Below are 23,783 nucleotides of genomic sequence, written 5' to 3'. Positions count from 1 at the left end.
CCACTGGTTAGGGCTGCTTCCTAAGGGGGCTGGACAGATTCATTGAGGAGGAGGTTCTGAGTGGCTACTAGTCAGGATGGCCACACATCATCTGCAGCACCAGAGACAGAGTGCCTCTAGCTACAGTTCTGTGGAGAGCACAAGCAGAGGGGCATTTGCCCTCACAGGTGGGCTTCCAAGAGACCTTTGCTTGGTCACTGTGGAAACAGCAGCCTGATTCATCTGGTGTCTATTTCCCCTTGTACTCCCCCCCACCAATAAAGGAGCCAGGCAAAGACATGGTCACTAGGCTGCAGTGGTCACCCCCATGTGGCAGAGCAGGAGGGTCTGGATCCACCATAGCTGGGCAGTTTCATAGCAAAAGGGTGGCATGTGTGGAGATACCCATAGGTCTGGACGGAGCCAGCAGGAAGCTTGCTTTCAAGAAAGTGGCACTGCCTCTTGGAGAGCTTTGCTATGTGTTCCTCCCCATACCTCTAGGCTCAGATGGTGCTGCCTCCAGTTACCATGTCAAGCAGCTAGAAGAGCAGAATGCCCGGTTGAAGGAGGCCCTTGTGAGGTAAGGCGGATGCAAGGGAGGTGGGGAGGAAAGAGAGTAAGCCAGCAAGCCCCTTCTGCCTGGGCCCTTCCCTTGCTTTGATCCAGGCTGCCCTGCGAGGGTTCTTGGTGTGGCAGGAGCATTGCCCGGCCCCAGAGAGGCCACTGCTTTCTTTAGGGTTAGGGTAGAAACTCGGCCCATTGCCTTTCCCTCCCACTGCCCCCCTCAGAGCAGGGGGCATTACTCCTTCCTCACCCAGCTTGGCCCTCTGGTAGTGCTTGGCACCCTGGTTCCTGGCAGTAGCTCTGAGCACACTTTTGCTCTGACAGGATGCGGGACTTGTCTGCCTCAGAGAAGCAGGAGCACGTCAAGCTCCAGAAGCACATGGAGAAGAAGAACACGGAGTTGGAGGCCCTGCGCCAGCAAAAGGAGAAGCTGCAGGAGGAGCTCAAGCAGGCCGAGCGGACCATCGATGAGCTGAAGGAGCAGGTGAGCTGCAGGCAGCAGGGCAGCCTGGCTTGGCCTCTTCCACCCAATCCAAGCCTCCTTCCAGAGAAAGGCCTGATCTGGAAGGACCCTTGTTTCTTCCCAAATAGTATTTATGGGAAAGCCATACAACATTGTTGTATTGGAGACCTGCCTTGTCTGTGTCTTTGTCTGTTTAGACCTTGGAAAACTGGAGAGCAGGCACAGTGCTGTCTCTGCACACATAGGCAGCTCTAGAGCTGCTCTTTTGTGCTTTCAATTTTTCAGGCAGCCCCCGAGTTGCTCTTTTGTGCTTCCGACAGTTTTTGATGTGTGTGCTGCCTTTTCCTCCTGAGCAGCTTTGATGAGTGGTGAGAGAGGGGCCAGTTTCTATGCTTCTTTCCCTGTTCTGAGTCTCTGGTTCAGCTGAGGGCCCTTTGTTGAAGAAAGACAGCTGGAAGGAAAGAAAAATCTACCTCTTCTCTTTGTCTGCATCCTCTTCCCCAGATCTTCCCCCAAGGAAACCACACACACTGGCACTGCCCCCCCCCCCAAAAAAAAAGCATTGCGATTTAGGGATTGATGAAGCTTGTCCTCAGGCATTTTGGTTTGCTGCTTCCTTTATCATCTTCTGCTTCCAGACTCCCTTTATCTCTTTCCCTCTGTGAGCAGAAATCCTTCTAGTACCGAAGGCTGCAGCACCTCAGGCAAATGGCTTTGAAGGAGAGGAAGCCAGGAGTCTGTAGAAATGTGTTCTCTGTGGTGTGTGTGTGTGTGGGGGGTGCTTTAGTAATCTGCAAACAATTTGTGCATGCCCTTTCTCCACCCCTGAGGAGCAAAAGAGCTTTCCATGCAGGGAAAGAGAAGGGAAGGGATTTCCGACTAACTGCTTCCGCTACTACAACAGAATCACTAGTAGTAGTAGTTTCTGCTTGTGGATGGTTGGAGCTCAGCTGAGTGGTTGGGCTGACATATAGGGTACTGGTGGTGGGGCTGAGGCAGTAGAAAAATGAATGAGGAAAAAGAATGGGGAGGAGAAGGAATTGCCCCCCTTTCTTCACACACATGGCTACGTCGCACCTGCCAGTGGGTGGAATGCAACTTTGCATGTTGTCAGATAGGTGGAGTGCAATACCCTGCGCTGTGATGGAAATCAGTCAGTTCTGCCATATGCCTCCCACCAGGAGATCAACAGGTGGAGAGTGTCAAGAGCACCCCACCTGGAAGCATCCCATGTTCAGGTGCCACATTTGTGCCCAGCTTTGGGGCAAGGAGGGACCAGGAGGCTGTGAACCTCTTTCACTCAAGACTCAGGCACCCTTCTTTATGGTTGGCTGGGGGAGAGATGGGTGGGCCACCCCAGCATTAGGGAGCATTGACCAAAGTTCCAGCCCTTCTTCTCCAATGTGGAAGAATAAGGGAGCAGAGAGAAAAATTACATAGCCCATAAAACTGTTCGTAGGATTAATCCGGGGCACTTGCAGATGAGGTGACTCCAAACTCCCTGCAGTGATAGTCAGTAGAGGCTCAGCCCTGCTTTCAGAAGCAGGTAGACTTTGCTGTGTTGGGCAGTTTCAGGAATATGGAGGTCATGAGTCCCCCCCCCTTTCTGAAGTCAGGGTTAACCCCATTCCCTTCTGCACTTTTCCCAGGTGGATGCTGCTCTGGGGGCTGAGGAGATGGTGGAGACACTGACAGAGAGAAACCTGGATCTGGAGGAGAAGGTCCGAGAGCTCCGCGAGACCGTTGGGGACCTGGTGAGTTAAAGAGAAAGGGGGAGAGAGAGAGAGAGAGCTCTCGCAAAAGCAAGGGAGATCCTGGGCGGATTGTGTGCTCCCCGACCCCACGGTGCTCAGGCGGTCCCAGGGAAGCCAGCTGGAAGTTGTCCTGACCCATATAGCCACTCTCTGCCTGCAGCCTGTCATAGAATCGTAGAGTTGGAGGAGACCACAAGGGCCATCCAGTCCAACCCCATTCTGCCATGCAGGAAATCACAATCAAAGCATCCCCAACAGATGGCCATCCAGCCTCTGCTTGAAGACCTCCAAGGAAGGAGGTCTCTCTTGTGTCCTCTGTCTTTCTTACCCTTCTGCTCATCCAGGGAGTTTCTTGAGACCACTTTTTTCCTGCTGCTTCCAGGAAGCCATGAATGAGATGAATGATGAGCTACAGGAAAATGCCCGGGAGACAGAACTGGAGCTGCGGGAGCAACTGGACATGGCGACAGCCCGGGTCCGTGAGGCAGAGAAGCGGGTAGAGGCTGCCCAAGAGACAGTGGCTGACTACCAGCAAACCATCAAGAAATATCGTGAGCTGACCGCACACTTGCAGGTACAAGGGGGTGCATCTAAGCAAGTGGGTCTTAGGCTTGCATGGCTCCAGCCCCTCAGTCCTGCTGTGTTCAGAAATATTTGGCCATCAGGCTTCCCTGGAAAAGAGGGCTAGAAGTGCAGGGACAAACATGGGAGACTGTGCCCATGTAGATGTCTGTTGCCTGGAGGTCCTAGTGGAATAGTCAGAGAAGTTAAAAACAGATCTTCCTAGCCTGCAATTCAGGCCTAATGCTTTCACTCCCACCTTCCCTTGATTAATATTGCTTCTCTTTCCCCACTGCAATTGGAGGCAGTTTGGGACCAGAGATTGGACATATTCATGCAGAGGTTCCGGCACAACCACCTCCAAGTATGCGCTGGGTGTGCCTTCCTCCTCCATGCTCCCGCTTGAGCCATGCTTCTCTCCTTCCCCTCCATGGTCGCTGCCGGCATCTGGCACAGCTGAAACTTGATTTCTCTCCATCTTCCAGGATGTCAACCGAGAGCTGATGAGCCAACAAGAGGCCTCAGTGGAGAGACAGCAACAGCCTCCCCCTGAAATGTTTGACTTCAAGATCAAGTTTGCCGAGACAAAAGCTCACGCCAAGGTATGGTCCTGAAAGGTGCGCATGCATATGAGCGCAGAGGCAAACTCTGCTGTTTCCTTCGGGGACGCAGAGAGCGCTGAAGGTCAGACAGCCCTGTGACTCCACCCTGGTGTCCCTTGCAGGCCATTGAGATGGAGCTGCGCCAGATGGAAGTCCAGCAGGCCAATCGGCATGTCTCTCTCCTCACTTCATTCATGCCCGACAGCTTCTTGCGCCATGGTGGAGACCATGACTGCCTCCTGGTGCTCCTCCTCATCCCACGGCTAATTTGCAAGGTAAGAGGGCAGAGAGCACAGGGAGTGGGGCGCTACCTGGCTTGGCTGGATGTTTGATTCAAAAGTCATAAAGCTGACCAAAAAAGAGGGGACCCCCTCACATTTCTTATGGACAGAACAACGAGGTCTGAAATTTTGTGCCTTAGTTGAAAATATTATTTAGCTTTTCTCCCCGCCTTTTTTTTTGTTTGTTTGTTTCTGTTGCCCCTGCTTTTTTTTTTTGTCATTTTGTATGGACACCACAGAGTGACACTTGTGGCTAAAGAAGATCCTGAGTCCCAAACACTGCAAAAAGGCTCATTTTTCAAAAGCAAATTTTGCCAGACTCTTAAAGTGTGCTTTAGTTGAATCATATGTATCACATCCCAGATTCTCAACAACTCAAAACCCAGTCTGTCCGGAGGCCTGTTGTGTCAGGGATGATGGGAGTTGTAGCTCTTCACCTCTGGCTCTAACTCACCACCTTGTTATGCAGCGGTGCTGACCAGCTTTGGTCAGTGGTTAATGCTTTTCTCCAAAGCAGCAGAGTTTCAGAGAATAGGCTGAAGACCCCGACAAACTCTCCTTGCCTTCTCTCTCTTCTTCCTGAGATGTCTCCAGACTTCTCCAGGATCCTGCTGGCTCTTGTATCTTCTTCACTCAAGACACCAGACAACTCAGTAGTCTTATATCAAAGATCTACTTTATTCTACTATATACAAATACTATATGTCCTACAAATCACAATCTCTACAATATCTCCAAAACACTCCAACTATCCAAACTACTCCACAAAATACATTGGCAATCATAGCCATTATTATAGCCATTGTTAAACACCACCCACTTATACAGTCGGCGTGTACACTCATTTTGATTGGTTCAGATAGTTCAACCCACGCTTAAGAATTTCATCCTCTCACCTTGTCCACTTAATGAATCTCAGGTGTTTCCAATTGTACACTCTATAATTCTGTCCTTGGCATTCAAGCCTTCTAAATTACATTAGCTTTTACACCTGTGTGGCTTCTTCATTGCTTTTGCTTAGTCATAGTGACGCTCACATACATGTTTTATTTCTTCTAATGTATATCCCATGTTGCTTTTTCCTTAACATGTTGTGTCATCAACCATGCTCCACTCCCCATCGCAAATCTCCCCCCCCCCCAAAAAAAAATCTTCCCAAAACTGACCAAGATCTCTGTTCCAGTGCTGCAGTGGGCATTGCAGAGGGAGCAGGGATGCTTAGTGTCACTGGGAAAGGCATTGCGGAAGGAGACAAGGTGTTGTTTCCACACTCTACATGGTGCAAAACCGTGGAGTCAGTGGCTTACAGAATGGCGCAGCTCTTGTACATCCAGGGAGTCCTTGTGCCTCATGCCCAGCCCCAAATGAACTTCGACTTCACAGGACTCAAGCAGACAGAAACCCAGAGGTACTGGGTGGATGTAGGAAGCCCTGGGAAGTGGGGTTGTGGCTCTCACCCCCCCCCCCCCCGCAAATCCTGGTGCAGAGTATAATCTACTTTTGAATTGCAGTTGAGTGTTGGGGTGAGGAGGGCTGAGGGTGTGCTTTAGTTGAGGGAAGTGATGTACTGAGCTTGCACCTCTGACAGCTGCTCCCTCTCTGGAACAGGCTGAGCTGATCAGCAAACAGGCCCAGGAGAAGTTTGAGCTGAACGAGAACTGTGCAGAGCGCACCGGCCTCCGAGGGGCGCCAGGAGAGCAGCTGAGTTTTGCTGCTGGGCTGGTGTATTCCCTCAGCCTCCTGCAAGCGACGCTGCACAAATATGAGCAGTGAGTAGTAGTGCCTGTGGCAGTGGACTCCAGGGCCAGCCCTGTGAAAGGGCCCTGTGGGGCCCCTGGGCTTAGACTGATGGCTGGTGCTTCCCTCCTTCCCCCAACCCACCTGCCTAGGGCCTTGAACAAATGCAGCGTGGACGTCTACAAGAAAGTGGGGATGCTTTACCCCGAGATGAGTGTCCATGAGAGGTCCCTGGACTTCCTGATTGAACTCCTGCACAAGGATCAGCTGGATGAAACCGTGAACGTGGAGCCCTTGACCAAAGCTATCAAGTACTATCAGGTGAGGGACGGAACAGGACAGGGGGACTACCCTGGGAGGGCCCAAATTGTGGCCACATCATGGCCTCTCATTGCCTGGTGCTCAGGTTAAGCCCCCCACCCCTGCCCAGACCTGGTGCTAGGGGAAGCCAAGGAGTCCAGAGCAGCTCCTGCAGCAGGAGCCTTTCTGGGCCTGGTTCTCAGGGTGGTTCCCCAAGGAACCTGGCCTGCAGCCCTGGCTTCTGGCTTGCTGTGGTTCTGCTTCTGTGATCATCTGCACACCATCCTGAGCAAAGGATCAACAGATAGGAAAACTGTCTGGCATTGTAACGTTCTAAAAGGCCGTCTCACCAATCAGCTGCCTCTTTCCTCTCCAGCACCTGTACAGCATTCACCTGGCGGACCAAGCTGAGGATTGCACTATGCAGCTGGCTGACCATATCAAGGTGAGTGCTTGTTTTGCCCAGGGCTCTGGGGAGACTACCTGTCTCTACTGCAGGAGCAACAGCAGCAGCAATGGGATGTTGGATACCTTCTGAGGTTCCTTCAGACTCTCTCTTGGGACAGACAAAGAGGATGGATGGGATTGGACTGGCATGATTTGTCCCCAGCTCTCCCCAGCCAGTCAGAAAGATGAAAGCATAGGAGCCCGGGGGGGACTTGGGCCACCTTCCCCCCCACAGGTATGTGGCAGCCACTCTGCCAGAATGACAAGGCCTGTGCTTGCTTTGCAGTTCACCCAGAGTGCCTTGGACTGCATGAGTGTGGAAGTGGGCAGGCTGCGGTCCTTCCTGCAGGTGAGTCCTGCAAATGGGTGAGATGAGACGGGCTTCCACTGGCCTCCCTTGGGAGGTAGTTCCAGCCAGCCTGGAGCGCCAGGGTGAGGCTTGACTGACTTTGTCTTTCATGCTGGCAGACTGGGCAGGAAGCATCTGACTTGGCCATCCTCCTGAAGGACCTGGAGACCTCGTGCAGCGACATCCGGCAGTTCTGCAAGAAGATCAGACGCCGCATGCCGGGCACTGATGCCCCTGGCATTCCTGCGGCACTTGGCTTTGGGCAGCAGGTGGGTTGACAGAGAAGGGGGGCCCCCAACAAGCTTCCTCAGCAGGCACAGAGTACTCCATTCCTGGAGTGGCTATGGGTCTGGAACCTCTGACTACCTTTTGATCCTCTGACCCTGCAGGTCTCAGACACCCTGCTGGACTGTCGCAAGCACCTGACCTGGGTGGTGGCTGTGCTGCAGGAGGTGGCAGCTGCCGGGGCGCAGATGATTGCCCCCCTGACGGAGAATGAGGGGCTTCAGGCAGTAAAACTGGAAGACCTGGCTTTCAAGGCCAGTGAGCAGGTAAGGAGGCGTCTGCCTCATCTCGGATCGCCACCTGCTTTCCTCCTCCTCAGCCACACATTTGCAGTTGCTGTCATCAATTCAGGCCTCCTCTCTATGGATTGATAGTCCTGGTAGCTGGGATGTTTGGCTCGGGAACTCATCAACAGCATTAAGCAATACGGTGGTCTATGGACTGGTACAGACCACCAGTCACTCTGTTTCTAGGGGGAAGAAAGAAAAACAGTTGTAGCAGATGGGCACAAATCTGGTGCCATTCCCTGATACATGAGGGGGGGATTGCTAATTCCTCAAATCAGAGAATTTAAGAGGCACTGGGCTCAAGGATGAGGACTGGATTGCCAGATTGCAGCTGCCTCCTGGTGCAAGCGGTGTTAGAACTGAGCAGGATGCACAGCTGGCCCTCACAAGTATCCTGAGTTTTTCTCTGGCATCCCCTGATACATAGCAAAGGGGGATGCTGTTGGGGGCTCAATCTGTCTGGCATATGGCTACTTCATGGTAGCCCCAGAATGCCACTCCTTGGCCAGCTGCCACATCAGGGACAGCCCTGGCTGTAGTCCTGAGGAGGCAAGTGTCTTCCTAGTTGTATCACGAGGTAGGTCCTGGTCCTTTGGCGTTGCTTGCTTGCTTTATGTCTACCCAGCTCAGGAGTCCTCTACTGTTGTCTAGGAGAATGGAGCTGGACCCCTTCTCCTGGAGCCCCCATTCACTGCTGAGGTTTGGCTTGCTACCTTCCTGTTCCATGGCTGTGATTTCTCTCAGAACTGGGAGAGGGTGCTTTGGGACCAGGAGTGCTTTGAAAGGTCTGTAGTGCTCCCCTGACTCCAGCCTACATGGTTCCCTTTCAGATCTATGGTGTGCAAGGTATCAACCCGTATGAGTGTCTGCGGCAGTCATGTAACATCCTCATTGCCACTATGAACAAGATGGCCACCGCCATGCAAGAGGGCGAATACGACGCTGACAAGCCCCAGACCAGGGTGAGCGACAGAGCAGCCGGCTAGGAACTCTGTGGTGGCCTTGGACCGAGCGAGCCATAGCCTTGCAGATATGCCCCCTCCCCGCAGCCAGAGAGCTATGAGGCAGGAACACTTGTTGGCTGCTTATGCATGTACCAAAGCCTCTCCAGCTCATGCCAGTTTCATGGGCTGCCTCTTTTGCAGGGCAGCTGCTGGAGGGGGAAGGATGTGGGTGGGTGCCTTGCACCCAAAGCCATGGTGGAGTGGGTCACGGTGCTTGGGTGTGTGTTCTTGACCCTGAGTTGCCTCACAGAACCTGAGCCAGCCGGCCTCCCTTCCTCTTGTAGCCCTCTCCTCCAGTGGATCTGCGAGCAGCCGCCTTGCGGGCAGAGATCACAGATGCAGAGGGCCTGGGGCTCAAGCTGGAAGACCGGGAGACAGTTATCAAAGAGCTCAAGAAGTCCCTCAAAATCAAGGTGAGGGTCTGGGCCTACTTTGCCTGTCCTCTTGATCTCCAGAGAGCTGCCAGTTACAAAAGGGCTGCCTCTGCTCTTCCCTCACCTTCCCAGAAATGGATTGGGCAAGGCAGGTGATATCCCAGGGCAAGGGGGCCCTTGGAGCCCAGTCTGGGAAGGTGAGTGAGAAGGCTGCTTTCCTGCTGCTGGGCTCCACAGTGGCGAGTGTATCGGCAGAGGTCTCTGGGTCAATCCTGGGCTGTATGGTGGGGGGCAGTGGGAGTGCTTCTGCCCCACTGGAGGCCTGATGGGTCCTGGCTCCCTCTTGCCATCGTCCAGGGAGAGGAGCTGAGTGAAGCCAATGTGCGGCTGAGCCTCCTGGAAAAGAAGCTGGACAATGCCTCTAAAGATGCGGATGACCGGGTGGAGAAGATTCAGACCAAGCTGGATGAGACCCAGGCTCTGCTGAAGAAGAAAGAGAAGTGAGGCAGAGAGGCTTGGGAGGGGGGAGATTGGACTGCCCCCATTTTTGTGCTTTGTGAATAGGATGTGGGTACCAAACCCATGTCCTCTTCAAGGCTCCTGGGGTAGAGGGAGGTCATGGCAGGGCAAGGGGCATTCTGTGGGTTATGTATTCTTCAATCCAGCCTCCCTGAAACCTCAGCCACTGCTTTTTGGAAAAGCAAATCCATGGCGCCTATGATTCCACAGGAGAGTTCCAGGCCCATCCCCTTCCTGCAGTCTCCTCTTTCGCCCAAAATAATAGCATGGTTGGATGACCAGATGCACTGAGCCTCTGTGGAGCCTGCAGCGAATGCTCCTTGGCTGCTCCACTCTGGCCATTTCTTGCTGACGCTGGATAGGGAGATGAGGGGCAGGCAAAGTGGAGTCCTCCAGATGTGGTTGGATTGTCACTGCCAGTCTTCTTGAAGTGGTGGTCCCACAACATCTGGAGAGGCCACCCTTTGCAGTGATGTGGATGGTAGCTCCCTCAGGAGAGGATCTGGGGGCAGGGAAGCCTGTCTCGAAGCTGCCCCTGCTCCACTGGCTGAGGGGTCACTCTGCCTCCTGGCCATCAGCTGGACCCAAGTGACCTTGAGTGGGCACTCACTCTCTGTGCATCTCATTCCTCCTGTAGGGAGTTTGAGGAGACCATGGACGCCCTGCAAGCGGACATTGATCAGCTGGAGTCGGAGAAGGTGGAGCTGAAGCAGCGGCTCAGCAACCAATCGAAGCGCACCATTGAGGGCCTGCGCGGGACCCCTCCCTCCGGCATCGCCTCCGTCATCTCTGGCATCACAGGAGGTGATTCCTTGGCATGGTTTGGCTTTGCGGGGGGGGGGGGGGGGGGGCAGAGAGGTGGGGGGGGGGGGGGGTCCTGAGCCAGGGGAGCCCCAACAGGAAGTGGCTGTCATGAAGAAGGGTGGGAGACCTTCGGCCATCTTGATATCTGTGGATATGAACTCTCATCAGCCCCATACCTTGTGGGCCGTGGCCAGGAAGGATGGGAGCCCCCTTGGGAGGGTCCCTGGTCTCCCACCCCTCTGCTCTTCGGGAAGAACAATGCATGAAACTGCTGGGAGTCAGAACAGAACCAAGTGCAGTCTAGGGAACTGTTTCACCAGGGCTCTTGGAATGGCAGTGCTGGAGGGATTCCAGAGAAGTGCACAGGAGGATGGTGTGCCAGCCCTGCCCCTGGCCACCTCTTACCCTCCAGCCCCCTCCCCCTTCTCCCCAAGATGCCTTTGCCTTCCATATCCAGGTGTTTGGGGAGAATGAGAGGGGAGAGGGTGGTTGCTCCCTGCTCTCCTGCAAGTGCTCCTGAAGCCCAGTGCCGCTTCTCAATGCATGCCAGGACCGCTCTGTGAGGTGTCTGGCCCAGGATGGGTTGGGCACTGGGTGGGGAACCTGCATGGGGTGGCCCAGATGCATGACTTGTCAGCCATTTGTGATGTTTTTGCTGGCATGCCTTTCTTTGCACGAAGCAACTGATGACACTGCCTTCTGCTGGTGTGTGTGTTTCCTTCCTTTCTTCACCAGGGTTCAGCTGAGGCCTTTTTGAGCTGTATGTTTGGGCTGGTTCCCCTCTTGCTGACCCTCAGTGAGGAGTCTGGATGGTGCCCCTTCTGTGCCAAAGGGCAGGCCAGCAGTGCCCTCAGTTGCTTCTTTGAGTGGTTTCTGCCTGCTCTGCACCTGAGCATCCTCCAGAAGGCCTGCTTCCTATGGGCCAACCCTTCTCCTTGGCTTCCTTTGCAGGTGTGGGGGCCAGTCAGGTGATGACAGGCGGCTCCGGTCCTGTGCAGGTGAAGGACTCACCTCTCCTCCTCCAGCAGATTGATGCCATGCAGCTCTCCATCAAGCACCTCAAAAATGAGAACAACCGGCTCAAGGTGAGGTGGACTAGACTGTGGCTGAGAGGCCACTTGTAACTCCATCCGGTCTTTCCTCATATGGGGAGCTGTGGGGGGGGGGGAATCCAGTCAGGCGGGAGAGGGCAGATCACAAATGAGGGGAAAAGGGGCAGAGACCCCTCATTTCGTGATTTCCTTTTCCCAAAGAACAAGGCTGAAAACCTGCATTGTTGTTGATTTACACTCTTGCAATTACATGGCAGCTCTGCTACCACACTTCTTGGCTGATTGACAGCATCACCAGTTGTGTTTTGTCCCATTGTGTTGTTGGGGATAATGCACAAGGGCTGTTTCTGCAGTCCACATTGGAGGTAATGGTGAAAAGTTGCACACCAGCCAAGAATGCACAATTGCATGGCTGGGATTCTGTGGCTTTGATAATACCAACTAGAGTAGACCCACTGAATCAGTTCCTCCAAAGACAGCTCCCATTCCCCAGGATTCTGCCCAGAGCACATTTGTTTTCCTTTCCACCCATTTGGATGGCTTCTCGGGGTCCATCCCTCTCAGTCCTTGGAGGGAATGGCAGGAACTGCCTGGGCTTGGTGGGTGAGTTGGCAGCAGGATCGTTGCCTTACGAACGAAGATGACTGCTTCAATGGATCTGGCCTGAGCAGCTAAAGAGTGGAGTGGTGGTGTGGTCATTCAGGTCTTCTCCCTGCTTCCTTCCCTCCCCAGGGAGCGCAGATGAGGAGAGAGCTGGCGTCACTGACCCCGCTGCATGTGCCCAAGCTCTCCCTCCCCAAGGACAGGCAAGGGGAAGAGGTGGTCTCCAGCTCTCTCTACCGCAAGACCAGCCAGCTTCTTGAGACCCTCTACCAGATGAGCGCCAACGCCAAGGTGGTGGACATCACACGCCAGAGGACGGGTGAGCCTGGCGTTGGGGCTGGATGGGAGGCGTAGGGCAGCTGTGCTTCGTCCCTTTCTCTCCCTGACTGTCCTGCCCTTGTCTCTGCAGCGGCCAGCCCAGCTGCCCAGCTCCTGGAGCAAACAGCCCGCCTGAAATCCCTGAGTGAAAGCATTGATAAACTGAAGGTAATCCTTGGGAGCCTCTGAACTGCCTCCCCCATGTGCGAGTGAGGAGGAGGATTAGGCAGTGGGCGCGCTGGCTGCTCTGTACTCCATCGCTTGGTGTTCCTCTGGCAGTAAGGAAAGGGCTGCTGGGGGGATCTTGCCCAGAAAGGGTAATGGGGGGTGGGTGCTGCTTGAAGCTGTATCATATCATGTGAAAGGAGGACAAGTTGAAAGCAGAATCATCATCCAGAGGTGTTAGGTAAGGGAAGCATAGCCATTTGGGACCAATCAGCCCATTTCCTCTCATGCAGGATGAAGTCATGAAGGAGACGGTCCTCCAGCACCCAGGAGCCAGTGTCCCCACTGATTTTGGCACTTTCCCATCAGCCCCCTTCCTGAAGGTGAGGGTTGGGCCTGGACTTGGAGAAGGTGGGGAGGAAGGGAGGCTTTTTAGGCTTCCTCTAGGATATGGATCCCCTGTTGTGTCCCTGATTTTCCTGTCTGCCGTTCTCTTTGCTGCTGCAGGCCAAAGAGGAGCAGAAGGAGGACACGGTCTACATTGGCAAAGTGACCTTCCCCTGCCAGCCAGGCCACGGCCAGATCCACAGACTGGTCCTCACCCCAGAGCAGCTGCAGAAGCTCCACACTCGCCTCATCTCCTAAGAGGGCTCTTTCCCCAATCCCATCCCATCCTTCCCCTCCTGCTGTTGCCTCTCCTGTTACAGACTGACGTTGAGTGCTGCAAACCTCTCCTTGTGCTACTGACTGCCTGAAGCTGCGTGTGTGTTTTCTGTGTGTGTGCAGAGGGCCCTGCATACCTGCGGGCAAGATGACCACTCTGCCCACCCAGGGGCAGTCTGCTCTCCTGCTGAGGGGCACTGGCTGGCTGCCCCTTGGTCTGAAGAGCCCAGGCTCTCCTCCCATTTCCTGCACTGGGCTACTCCCCCTGTTGCCTGGCACCTTTGGGGCTTGCTGTGGAGCACATGCAAGGCCTGCTGGATTGGGAGGGTTTGGGGGCAGCCCCTCAATGCCTGTCCATTTCACCTGGTCTCTCCACTGTTGAGGGATGTTCTTTTGGCCTCAGTGGGATGCTGGACAAGTTCCAGTGCAAGTGCCCCTGCCCTCCACAAACACTACACACCTCCTCCTGCAGCCCTGCCTCTCTCCCTTCTTTCTTGGGATGGGGTTTTCTCTTTTATGGGAGGGGAGCAGTTCTGCAGGCTGGGGACCCACAAGCACTTTTAGGCAGAAATCCTCTCGCATGTTGACTTTTGTTGGAGCTCATGAGACAAATAAACCATCTTAAACCAGTCCTGAGCGGTGTGGTGTCATTCTCTGCCCAGGTCAGGGGTTCCCAGGGGTCTTGGCAGAGTCCAAGTCAAGGCTTAAGTGGGTTTCCTCACTCCTGTGCCGTCTTCTCTTTCTCACCTTCTGAGCCTGCATCCTGCGTTGCAAAGCCTGCACTGAACAAGGGGCAAGAATAGATTCAGGGTGGGCACCACCTGGCCCATGATACGTTGGACTGCAAACCCTATCATCCCTCACTGTTAGTTCTACTGCATGGGGCTGATGCCCAACTATATCTGGATGTCCACATGGTCCCAGGACTGGATGCTTCTAATGCCTTTTCTCTGAGGATCCAGGCAAGCCTGCTCCAGCAGGACAGCAAACCTCTTTAGGAATTGGGGGCAAAGGCCTGACGCACAACGGCTGCTGCTTCAAACAGATGCCTTTGCCTTGCTTCCATGTTTAGTTTCTTTATCGTATTTTGGGTGTCCTTTCTAATATAAAAAGAAGATAGCTATTAAGATACGAACGTGATACAAAGGCCAGAGAGGCTCCTGGGAAGGCCTTTGCCTCTGTGGGAGAGAAAGGGGTCCATGGGGAAGGGCCCCGTGGCCCCTGCCTCTGGCGGCAGATCTGGGAAAGGAGAGGCAAGTGGGGCCTCAAATGGAGCAAAGGGAATGCTGGATGAGCCTGTCCTCAAGAGGCATCCTCTCTTTCAATGGGCTGCTGGCAAGGAAGCTCCCTTCCCTTCTTGCCTGGAGCTGCAACAGGATACTACCCAAAGACATAGCAGTGTTAGTCTGCCACATCAGTACGCCAAGGGCTCTTGCGGCACTCTTGGGACCGGAAGAAAGACGCTGGTGCCATGAGCTTTCATAGAGATCAGCAAACTTCACCTGAGGAAGGCGGTTCATGTCTCCGAAAGCTCAGTGAGTCTGTCTCAAAGGTGCCACAAGATCCCTTTGAAATCCTCCCTTAAGGCCTTTAAAAGACCCCAGGCCTGGTTTCCTTAACGTCTATTTGCTTATTCAGGGGATGTATATCCAGCCCTTCTCCCCAAATGGGAGGCCTAGGTCTAGGGTCTGGGTCCAGGGAAGTCCTAGGGCCTCTCTATTCGGCTTTGGCCAGGTCCAGTTCTGGGCAAAAGGATTCAAAGGGGACACTGAGTCCAAAGGAGGGAGACCAAAATGGGGAAGGCTCTGGAAACCATGGAGCCCTCGGAGGAAGGACTCAGGGAACTGCTGGGGACGTTTAGCCTGAGAAGAGAAGGTCAAGAGGTGAGATGATGAGAGCCCTGTTTCAATATTGAGGAGGAGGGAGCAAGCTTGTTTCCTGCTGCTCCAGAGACTAGGACCCACTGGCGCCATGGAGGCAAGGGCCAGGGAAAGGGATTCCTCCTGACCCTCCCTCGAGGGAGAGGGATGGCGCCTGCTTCTCTGGGGCCTCTTCCAACAGGCGCTGCAGTCCTTGCTCTGTTCCCTGGGAGCCATTTGCCGTCTCGGCACGTGGCTTCCCTCTCTTTGGGGCTCAGTCAGGATGGAAGCCCCAAAGGGCCAAGATTCAAAGGGCCACAGCGCCGCCATTTTGTCTTTGGCCCTTTCCCCGTGGAAGAATGGGAGCACTTCCGGCCCCGCCCCTTCCGGCTCGGCGGGCTGCCTGGCGTGATTGACAGACGCTGGAGTGTCCTATTGGCTGCGGTGCTTGGGGCGGGAGGGAGGGAGAGAGGGCCCGCTTCCGCTTCCGGGCTCCGTCTCTCTCTCGCGCGCAAGGCATTCTCCTCCTCACGCGGCGCCGAAGAAGAAGAAGCCGCCATGGTGAGAGCCCTCCCCCCTCCTCTCCTTGGCCTCCGCCGGCGCCTCCGCCTCCGCTCTGAAGCGCTGGCTGCTGGGGCTGGTTGGCTAAGGCAGGGCGCCCGCTTTCTTCCCCGCTGCAGGGCCTGCTGCTGCACGTCCTCTTCGAACACGCGGCGGGATACGCGCTCTTCGCCCTCCGCGGCGCCGAGGAGCTGGCCCTGCTCCTCCCGCAGGTAAGCGCCCTGGGCCCCGAGGAGGAGGAGGAAGGAGGCGCCCGGGGCCTCAGGAGAAGGAGGGAGAGGCCTTTCTCCCAGGCTCCGCTCCAGAGGAGGCTTCCCTGGGCTTCCGTCCGCTTCCTCTTCCGAGGCACAATCGGCAGGCAGCCTTCCTTCTCTGTGGTCGGTTGCTGGCCTCCCCGACGGGCCCCACGTCCTCGGCCCCAGGCCCAGCGCCAGGGCCCTTTGCGGGAGGCCAGCCTTGGGTCAGTGCAGCCGCCTTGGCTTCCTGGATGGCCTCAGGCCAAGGGACTCCCCCTCCAAGCAGCCTCCCAGGAGGCCCTTCTGCTCTCCAAGGAAGTGGGCTCCACTCTCAGGAGCTTCCTCCCGATGCTGAGCTGGAACCTCTTTGCCTGCAGCTTCCATCCTTTGCTCCTTTGGATCCTGTTCTCTGGAGCAGCAACAAACAAGCTTCCTCCCTCCCTCCCTCCTTAACATGGCATCCCTTCAGGGCTCTCCTCATATCCCCTCTGAACCTTCTCTTCTCCAGGCTAAACATCCCCAGCAATTCCCTCAGTCTCTCCTCAGAGGGAGGGCTCCATGGTTTAGTCTCCCTCCTTTGGACCCAGGGCTCCGGTTCCTCAGGGCCCTTTTTGGATTCTGGGGCCCAGGACTCTTCCGTCTGGGTCCTGACTTCCCTTGATCCAGACATCCCCCATCGGCCAGAGGAAAGCCAAACCTAGATCTCTCTGTCCATCTCTTGGTTCCCGCAAGGCAGACATTTTAGGCGCCAGGTGTCTGCCTTCAACCCTCTGGATCCGTTCTGCTTTAACCAAGGACCAGGATGTTCCAGGATGGAGTTCCATATCATTATGAACGCTGTCCTAATGCTAGGCCCCAGAATGGGCAGGAAAGCCTTGAGGGGTCCCCCTGATCTGCCTCCAGACCCCTCTCTCTCTCTCAGCCTGGAAACCTCCTTCCTAGAGCCCAGGGTCCACCTGCCCTTCAGCCTCCCTCCATCTTCTTCCCCAGCATTGCTCTCTTTCTCAAGGAGTCACTTGGCTGCAGTCATCATAGTCATAGTCATAGTCATGATCATACAGAGAGAGACCTTAAAGCTCCTTTGAGGCTCACTGAAAGAAAGAGGTTGGCAGCAGGAGCTTTCCTAGACTCATGTCCACTTCCTCAGATGTGGAAAGATGGGGTGGTCTAGGGGACCCTGGGGGGGGGTTTCCCTTCATGCCCAAAATAGCCTCTGGAGCCAGGCCTGGGCTACATGTGCCTTCCCCCCCCCCCATCCCCCAAAAGTGATCCTGCCTGCTGACCCCTTTCCCTCCCAGACGTACTTCTAGGGTCTTCTTTCCACGGGTGGGATGCAGGGGGAGACCCTCCCCCTCAGTTCCCCTTGACTGCAAGCAGAGAGGCAGAGCCATCCAAAGGCCTCCAAACAGAACTGGGTTTGGGAAGCCAAAGGCATCCATCGTTCTTTGTGGGGTTTTGGGGTTATGTGGCTGTCTTCTGGAAGAGTTTGTGCCTGGCCTTTCTCTGAAGATGTCAGCCACAGGAATAATAAACTCCTCTAGAGCATGGCCTCAAGATCCCCCCAAAAAGTATGAGCTGGGTTTGCTTTGGGGAACTGGCGGCTGAGCGGAGCCTAGCGGTCAGTCCTTGGTCCCCCATCAGGTGGAGCAGAGTGTCCTGGAGCTGGGCAAGTTCCTGACCCTGGTCAAGCTGGTGGCCTTCTCCCCCTTCAAGTCGGCCCAGAGCGCCCTGGAGAACATCAACGCCATTTCGGAAGGTGAGCCCTGGTTTTAGGGAATGGGCTCAAACACTGCAGAAATAATCCAGCCTGAGACTGCTTTAACTGACAGAGCATTCTGGGAACTGTAGTTTATTGTGGCACCAGAGCTCTCTGCCAGAGAAGGCTAAATGCCTCACAGAACTACAGTTCCCAGGATTCCCCTGTTCTCCGTCCCTTTTTCCATCCTATCAGGTCCTGCTATACATTTCTCTTTTACAAATCTTCCATTGATTTTAACTGAGATTTTATACCACTGTTTTAATATCTGTCTGGTTTAATCTCTTTTTAGGATTACTATGTTTTTATACTGAGGGGGAGGGAAAGGGGTTTTGGGATTTTAGCTGTATCCTCTTTTATTGTTGTAATGATGATGATGATGATGATGATGATGATGATGATAGTAATTCCCTATCACTGAGCCAGAGCAGTTTAAGCGACATCAAACTAGATTATTTTTGCAGTGTGTTTTGACCCTGAGATTAAGAAAGCCTAAAGTGTAGATAAGAATTGAACTGGAGAAGGCAAGAGGCCTGAATGGATGGGAAAGGGGTGAGTGTGGACGCTAAAAGGAAGGGTATGAAGCTGTGAGTAGGCATCTGGAAAGAATGAGGAGGTTGATGGAGGGAGGAGAAGTCGGCTATGAAAGCGAGGGGAAAGAAGACTGGGTGAGAAAAAGGAAAGCTTCATGGAAGGAAGAAGTGGGAGAGATAGGGAAGATAGGAGTGGATAAAGGAAGGAGAGGTGGAAAGGGAGGAAGGACGGATCGGTATTTAGGGAGGGATATATGTTTCAAATAACATTAGTGCATCAAGGAAAGATATCGGTTGCCTCAGTGCAGTGGGATATAATGCAGTGGGTTTGGTTCCAGGACCCCTGTGGATAACAAAATCCATCTCTGCTCAAGCCCCCTTAAATACAATGGCAGAACAAAATGGTGTCCCTTATGTATGTAAAATGGCAAAATCAAAAGTTTGCTCATTGGAATTAATCCTTTTCTGCACATTTTCAAGCTGTGGATAAAAAATCCGTGGATAGAGAGGGCCGATTGTACTTAGATTCTGCACGACGCAAAGCCATTTGTAATGTGGTTGAGTGATAAGTTTAAATGTAGTTAGGATGAGGTTATAATAAGGACGATATTTAATGTTTAAATGTTTTTATTTGTGAAAGTGGGTGTTGTTATATCAATGTTGTTTTATTTGAATAAGGATATGTTTACCCGTGGCCCACTCTCTTACCCTCCTGGTCTCCTCCTGGCCTTCCTCTCCCGCCAGCCATTGCCAGGAAAGACAGCTGCAACGCATGGGATGCCAGGCTCAGGTGTCGCCCCGTCTTTCTTTCTCGCCCGGTCCAGGGATCTTGCATGAGGACCTCCGGCTCCTGCTCGAAACCAACCTGCCGGCCAAAAAGAAGAAGGTCCTTGTGGGGGTCAGCGATGCCAAAATTGGGGCTGCCATCCAGGAGGAGTTGGGCTACCAATGCCAGACGGGAGGAGTGGTCGCGGAGGTCACGCGAGGTGAGGGTGCCAGGGCCATAGCTGGCTGGGAGACCCCTTTCCCTCCGTCTCTAATGCTCTCTGACCCTTAGCTCTTGCCTGCCAAGGCTTGGCAAGGTGGGCAAGGCCAGAGGTAGAGGTCATATCATCTATCTCCCCCCACCCCCACATCAGGTATCCGGTTGCACTTCCACAGCCTGGTCAAGGGCTTGACCTCTCAGTCAGCCTCCAAGGCCCAGCTGGGCCTCGGACACAGCTACTCCCGGGCCAAAGTGAAGTTCAACGTGAACCGAGTGGACAACATGATCATCCAGTCCATTAGTCTCTTGGACCAGCTGGACAAAGACATCAACACCTTTTCCATGCGAGTCAGGTGCGTGGCTGCTGTGTGTCTCGCTGTTGGGGCAAACAGTCTCCCTATGCTTACCACAGGCAGCGCAGCTCCAGCGCTGACTGTATAGAAAGGGGAGATACAGAATCAGGGCCCTACAAACACCCCAGCCAGGCTGCCCCTCTTGCCTGGGCTGTATTGTTAGTAAGGGCACAAGATTTCTCTTGGCAGAAAGCAAAGGGCTGCTCTTGGGCTGGAGTCCTTTTGAAGCCATGTAAGTCTCTGGTTGGGAGGAGGAGGAAGAAGTGAAAGCACACAAGAGCCTGGGCTGCGGTTCTGTAAAGTCTGCTGTCTGTTCCTCCTCCTCCTCCAGAGAGTGGTACGGATATCATTTCCCAGAACTGATAAAGATTGTGAGCGAAAACTACACTTACTGCCGCCTGGCCAAACTCATTGGGAACCGGAAGGAGCTGAGCGAGGAAAGCCTGGAAGCCCTGGAGGAAGTGGTGATGGACAGCGCCAAGGCTCAGGCCATCCTGGAAGCCTCCCGTTCCTCCATGGGTCAGTGGTGGGCTGGAAGGGGGGGCTATGATGATGATGATGATGATGATGCCATGAGGGAACAATTCGTGGGACATGCTTGCTGTGTGTCCCCATGGAAAGTATATCTCCTCCTGAGGGGCATGGGAATGTGGCTATATGGAATCAGGACATTAGCTGAGGCCAGCAACAGGATACATGGCTGGCAAAGAGTTTTAGGGGGCAGTGTGAGCCATTCTGCGGCATAAGCAGCATTCCCCTAAAACTGGCTCCTTTTCTGCCTTCTTTGTTTGGCCTTATAAATGGCTGGGCTCATTTTTCCTCCACTGCATGATTATGGGAATAAACCAGGCGGCAGGTTTGCTTCTCAATTTGCCAGCAGTCCTTTGGTTGATTCTTGCCCTCATCTGCTTTAGTTGAATTTCGGCTATCTTGTCAAAGCCCAGGCGTGGAGTCTCTGGCTGTAGGGGTGTCTTCCCCCCCCCTTGTGTCCCCACTCTTCATAGCTCCCTTTGTCCTAATTCCTTCAGGGATGGACATCTCTCCCATCGACCTCATCAACATCGAGAGCTTCTCTCGGCGCGTCATCTCGCTCTCGGAGTACCGCAAAGGCCTGCAAGAATATCTCCGCTCAAAGATGAGCCAAGTGGCTCCCAGCCTCTCGGCTCTGATAGGGGAAGTGGTGAGTGTTTAAGGGGGAGCATTTGGGGGACAGCTCTTGATACCTTCACTGGCCGCAGATATGATGTATGTAGTGAATCTGTCAATCCACTGAAATTCTTCGTGTCGATAACCTCTCACTGCTGATCTGGGCCAGAAGGAAGAGGAGAAGACATTTATATGGCTTCTCTCCCGTGCGGCTTTTTTGGTGTCTACTGAGGCCTCCTTTCTGACAGAAGCTTTTCCTATATTCTAGGCATGTTGGGGAGTGGGAGGGAAGAGGTTTGCAACAAGTAACACAGGTTTCTTCTCTGCCGTATAGGTGGGTGCCCGCCTCATCTCCCACGCTGGCAGCCTCACCAATCTGGCCAAGTATCCCGCCTCCACAGTACAGATCCTGGGTGCAGAGAAGGCCCTGTTCAGGTACAGCTGCGGGGTGGCTGCAGTGATGGCAGGGCTCTGGGGCACTGGGCTTGAGACACTGGCTTGGCACCAAAGGCCACGTGGATGATGGACCCGGCCCCCAGCCTCTGAGCAGCCCCCCCGAAGGTCCCTTTCCCTTTGTTCTGGAAGGTTAGCTATTTCTGGTTGGGGCTGGGAGAGATGGGTTGGGGCTGAGGCTGAAGCATTGAAGGGGGGGGGGCTTGTTTGTGGAGTTGGCAAGGCAGTTACAGTCACACACTGCACTTAAGGGGAGCTGCTTGCCTTTTGGTCCTGTGGGAGAAAGACGGGATGCAAAACAAGTTAACAATAAGGAAAAATCTGACTCTTCCTCTGTAGGGCTTTAAAGACAAGGGGCAACACCCCCAAGTATGGCTTGATATTTCACTCCACCTTCATTGGCCGGGCAGCGGCCAAGAACAAGGGGCGCATCTCTCGCTACCTGGCCAACAAGTGCACCATTGCCTCCCGCATCGACTGCTTCTCAGGTATGGTCTGGAGAACCATCCTTTTCCAAGGCTGACCTCCATCACTTCCGCTCCTTTCCCCAGAGGAGTTGTAGGCTGTGGATGTTGGGGAGAGCACAGCTGATCAATCCACCCGGCAGCTTTGCTGTGATGCTTACATTTTTCGTCAACAGCATTTCACATTGTGAATGATGATACATCAGCTCTGAGCAAAGCCTGCCCTATGCGGGTTGGGGAGGACTAGAGGAGTGACCGTTGCTGCTCCTTGTCATTACTGGTGGGGGTTCTGGTCATCATGGGTGGAGGGGGGCTCAGTGTCGCCTAACATGCCTGCCTTTCCTCTGCAGAGGTTCCAACTAGTGTCTTTGGGGACAAGCTTAGAGAACAAGTGGAGGAGCGGCTGGCCTTCTATGAGACAGGGGAGCCCCCGCGCAAGAATCTAGATGTCATGAAGGAAGCTGTTGTGGAGGTAAGAGAAGGGCATGGGGAGAATGTATGTGGGGGCAACTGCCAGCCTCTCTCCTGCCCCAAGCGGCAGCGTTGGATGTGATGACGACTCCCAGGCCTGACCCATCTCCCCGTGGAGGCAGAAACTGATTTAATGAGCCTGATCCAACACTGTCCCAAGGGACAGGGAGTTGGTCTCCTGCAGCTGGTGGCAAGAAGTCTTTGTTGCCCTCTTCACAGGCAACAGAAGTGGCAGCTGAGATCAAGAGGAAGCTGGACAAGAGAGAGAAGAAGAAGCGGAAGCGAGAAAAGAAGCGGCTGGAGGCTTTGGCGGCGGCAGTGGAAGACGAAGAGATGGAGAGCTCAGTGCTGGAGACAACAGCAGAGGTGATGTGACCTCAGCGGTGGCGCTGCTGGGGAGGAGGGCAGCAAGCTAGACATTTCCATGGGTTGGCTGGACAGTGCCCTAAAGCATATTGTTCCCTTTACAGAGAGACATGGGTGTCTCTGGTCATCTTTGCTTTCAGTTTTCCCAAGGTTTTAAGAATTACAACCACTGACAAGACATGATGATTGTTCTTACGGTTTGGTTATCTCTGGTTAGCAGCATGAGGCTCCTCACACTTGTACCTCTTCTTTCTCATCTGTCAGGAAAATGAGTCTAAGCCCAAAAAGAAGAAGAAAAGGAAACGCCAAGAGATGGAGGAGGAAGATGAGTTGGAACCGACTGAGAACGGCCTGGAGGAAGAAGAGGCCTCTCCCAAGAAGAAGAAGAAGAAAGTGGCTGCAATGGAGACCCCTTCCCCCAAGGCGAAAAGGACAAAAAAGAAAAAGGCCAGGACGGAGGACGAGGAGGACTAGCATGTTGGGTTCCACAGAATCCACTCCTGTCTCTTCCTTCAAAGCTGACTTTGGGGACAAGGTCCTCCTCCTTTTTCTGTCCAGTTTTTTCATGGCAATTGAATGTACCTTGCGAGGCTGGAAAGTAAGTGGACAGATGACCAGCCTGCAGATGTTGGGGGGGGGGGCAGGATTATCCTCTGCTCCAAGGGAGAGGGGCAGAAGGAGCTGGCTGGGCTGCCCCCCAAAAAACGCTTAGCGTTCAGAAACAGCCCCTTCGCAAGCGTCTGCGCAGCCTCGCCACTAAGGGGCAACGGGGGAGGTCACAGTAGCTGCTTCTGCAACAGAAGCACCTGGCGTTTTGCGTACTTACTCTGCTAACAATAAAACGTATGGCCTTTTTCTAGCAATAATATTGTCAGCAATGTTCTTGAGGATCAAAATGACATCTGTGTGAGTGACAGCGAAAAGGCTCTTGTCTTTGAAGGGGCTGTGGCTGTTCCTGGCTCAAGGTGAAGGACATGGAGTCCACTCTGAAATACAGGGAGGAAGCACTTTGGATGGAGTGTGTGTTTCTGTAATATGGGGGACCTGGCCCAAAGCACAGAACCATCACCCACAACATTCAAGTGGGGCTTTTTTTGAGGTGTAGAGCAGCTTAAGCAAAAGTTTTACCCCACACCTGGCTGTAGCCATGGCCCCCCCTCATGCTAGGGGTGTTTCCTGAGACTCATGGCTGCTGGTGAGGAGACCCACCTTAGTTGCCTGTAGTTTAACCTGATACTGGTAGCGGTAATAAGTAAACCACCAGCAGCAGATCTGATCATAGAGAAACGGCTCTGAAGCATTCAGCACAGTGAGATGTCACAGCTGTGTTGTTTTTACAGGCCCTCAAATCTCTAGTTAATGTGTCTGCTCACAAATCAGGGGAGGCGAGCCAACACTCCCTTCTTTTGTAGCATTAGATTGCTTAACACTTTGTGCCAAACAGCTTGCTAGTGGAGACAGTGTGCAATACAAGCCTTGCCTCTTCAGC

General features: G+C 53.9%; 2 protein-coding genes and 3 non-coding genes across 13 annotated transcripts in view; all 5 read left to right on the top strand.

The window, feature by feature from the left end:
* Positions 1-13,741, top strand: part of DCTN1 (dynactin subunit 1) — a 73,859-nt gene extending 60,118 nt beyond the window's left edge. For all 9 annotated transcript variants that reach the window (XM_042466918.1, XM_042466913.1, XM_042466921.1 and 6 more), the window contains 21 exons: positions 481-559; positions 868-1,027; positions 2,656-2,760; positions 3,143-3,334; positions 3,807-3,923; positions 4,046-4,198; positions 5,813-5,973; positions 6,094-6,262; positions 6,618-6,686; positions 6,975-7,037; positions 7,157-7,306; positions 7,427-7,588; positions 8,440-8,571; positions 8,898-9,026; positions 9,345-9,487; positions 10,144-10,310; positions 11,262-11,395; positions 12,095-12,284; positions 12,375-12,451; positions 12,742-12,831; positions 12,956-13,741. In XM_042466918.1, the coding sequence (XP_042322852.1) occupies positions 481-559; positions 868-1,027; positions 2,656-2,760; positions 3,143-3,334; positions 3,807-3,923; positions 4,046-4,198; positions 5,813-5,973; positions 6,094-6,262; positions 6,618-6,686; positions 6,975-7,037; positions 7,157-7,306; positions 7,427-7,588; positions 8,440-8,571; positions 8,898-9,026; positions 9,345-9,487; positions 10,144-10,310; positions 11,262-11,395; positions 12,095-12,284; positions 12,375-12,451; positions 12,742-12,831; positions 12,956-13,093 (2,780 nt within the window). In that variant the 3' untranslated portion in view covers positions 13,094-13,741. The remainder of the gene's footprint in view (positions 1-480; positions 560-867; positions 1,028-2,655; positions 2,761-3,142; positions 3,335-3,806; positions 3,924-4,045; positions 4,199-5,812; positions 5,974-6,093; positions 6,263-6,617; positions 6,687-6,974; positions 7,038-7,156; positions 7,307-7,426; positions 7,589-8,439; positions 8,572-8,897; positions 9,027-9,344; positions 9,488-10,143; positions 10,311-11,261; positions 11,396-12,094; positions 12,285-12,374; positions 12,452-12,741; positions 12,832-12,955) is intronic.
* Positions 13,742-15,467: 1,726 nt separating this feature from the next.
* NOP56 (NOP56 ribonucleoprotein) lies at positions 15,468-23,157 on the top strand. The gene is made up of 12 exons (XM_042466964.1): positions 15,468-15,531; positions 15,651-15,743; positions 17,409-17,523; positions 18,881-19,042; positions 19,196-19,394; positions 19,726-19,913; positions 20,423-20,574; positions 20,875-20,975; positions 21,333-21,481; positions 21,808-21,929; positions 22,148-22,294; positions 22,559-23,157. The coding sequence occupies exons 1-12, from the start codon at positions 15,529-15,531 to the stop codon at positions 22,766-22,768; spliced, it is 1,641 nt and encodes a 546-aa protein (XP_042322898.1). The 5' UTR covers positions 15,468-15,528; the 3' UTR covers positions 22,769-23,157.
* On the top strand, positions 19,432-19,570 carry LOC121932371. Its single transcript, XR_006104338.1, has one exon. It is a non-coding gene; the product is annotated as a small nucleolar RNA SNORA51 (small nucleolar RNA).
* LOC121932369 lies at positions 21,603-21,673 on the top strand. The gene has a single exon (XR_006104336.1). It is a non-coding gene; the product is annotated as a small nucleolar RNA SNORD56 (small nucleolar RNA).
* LOC121932368 lies at positions 22,002-22,074 on the top strand. Its single transcript, XR_006104335.1, has one exon. It is a non-coding gene; the product is annotated as a small nucleolar RNA SNORD57 (small nucleolar RNA).
* Positions 23,158-23,783: the final 626 nt, after the last annotated feature.

The sequence above is a fragment of the Sceloporus undulatus genome, chromosome 5, assembly GCF_019175285.1.
Source record: "Sceloporus undulatus isolate JIND9_A2432 ecotype Alabama chromosome 5, SceUnd_v1.1, whole genome shotgun sequence".
Classification (NCBI taxonomy): Eukaryota; Metazoa; Chordata; class Lepidosauria; order Squamata; family Phrynosomatidae; genus Sceloporus; species Sceloporus undulatus.
This window is presented reverse-complemented; position numbering and strand designations above follow the sequence as displayed.

Coding starts and splice junctions, on each gene's coding strand:
- NOP56 (XM_042466964.1), top strand. Junction 20,575..20,874: donor CGGCTCTGATAGGGGAAGTG/GTGAGTGTTTAA, acceptor TCTGCCGTATAG/GTGGGTGCCCGCCTCATCTC. Junction 22,295..22,558: donor TGCTGGAGACAACAGCAGAG/GTGATGTGACCT, acceptor CTCATCTGTCAG/GAAAATGAGTCTAAGCCCAA.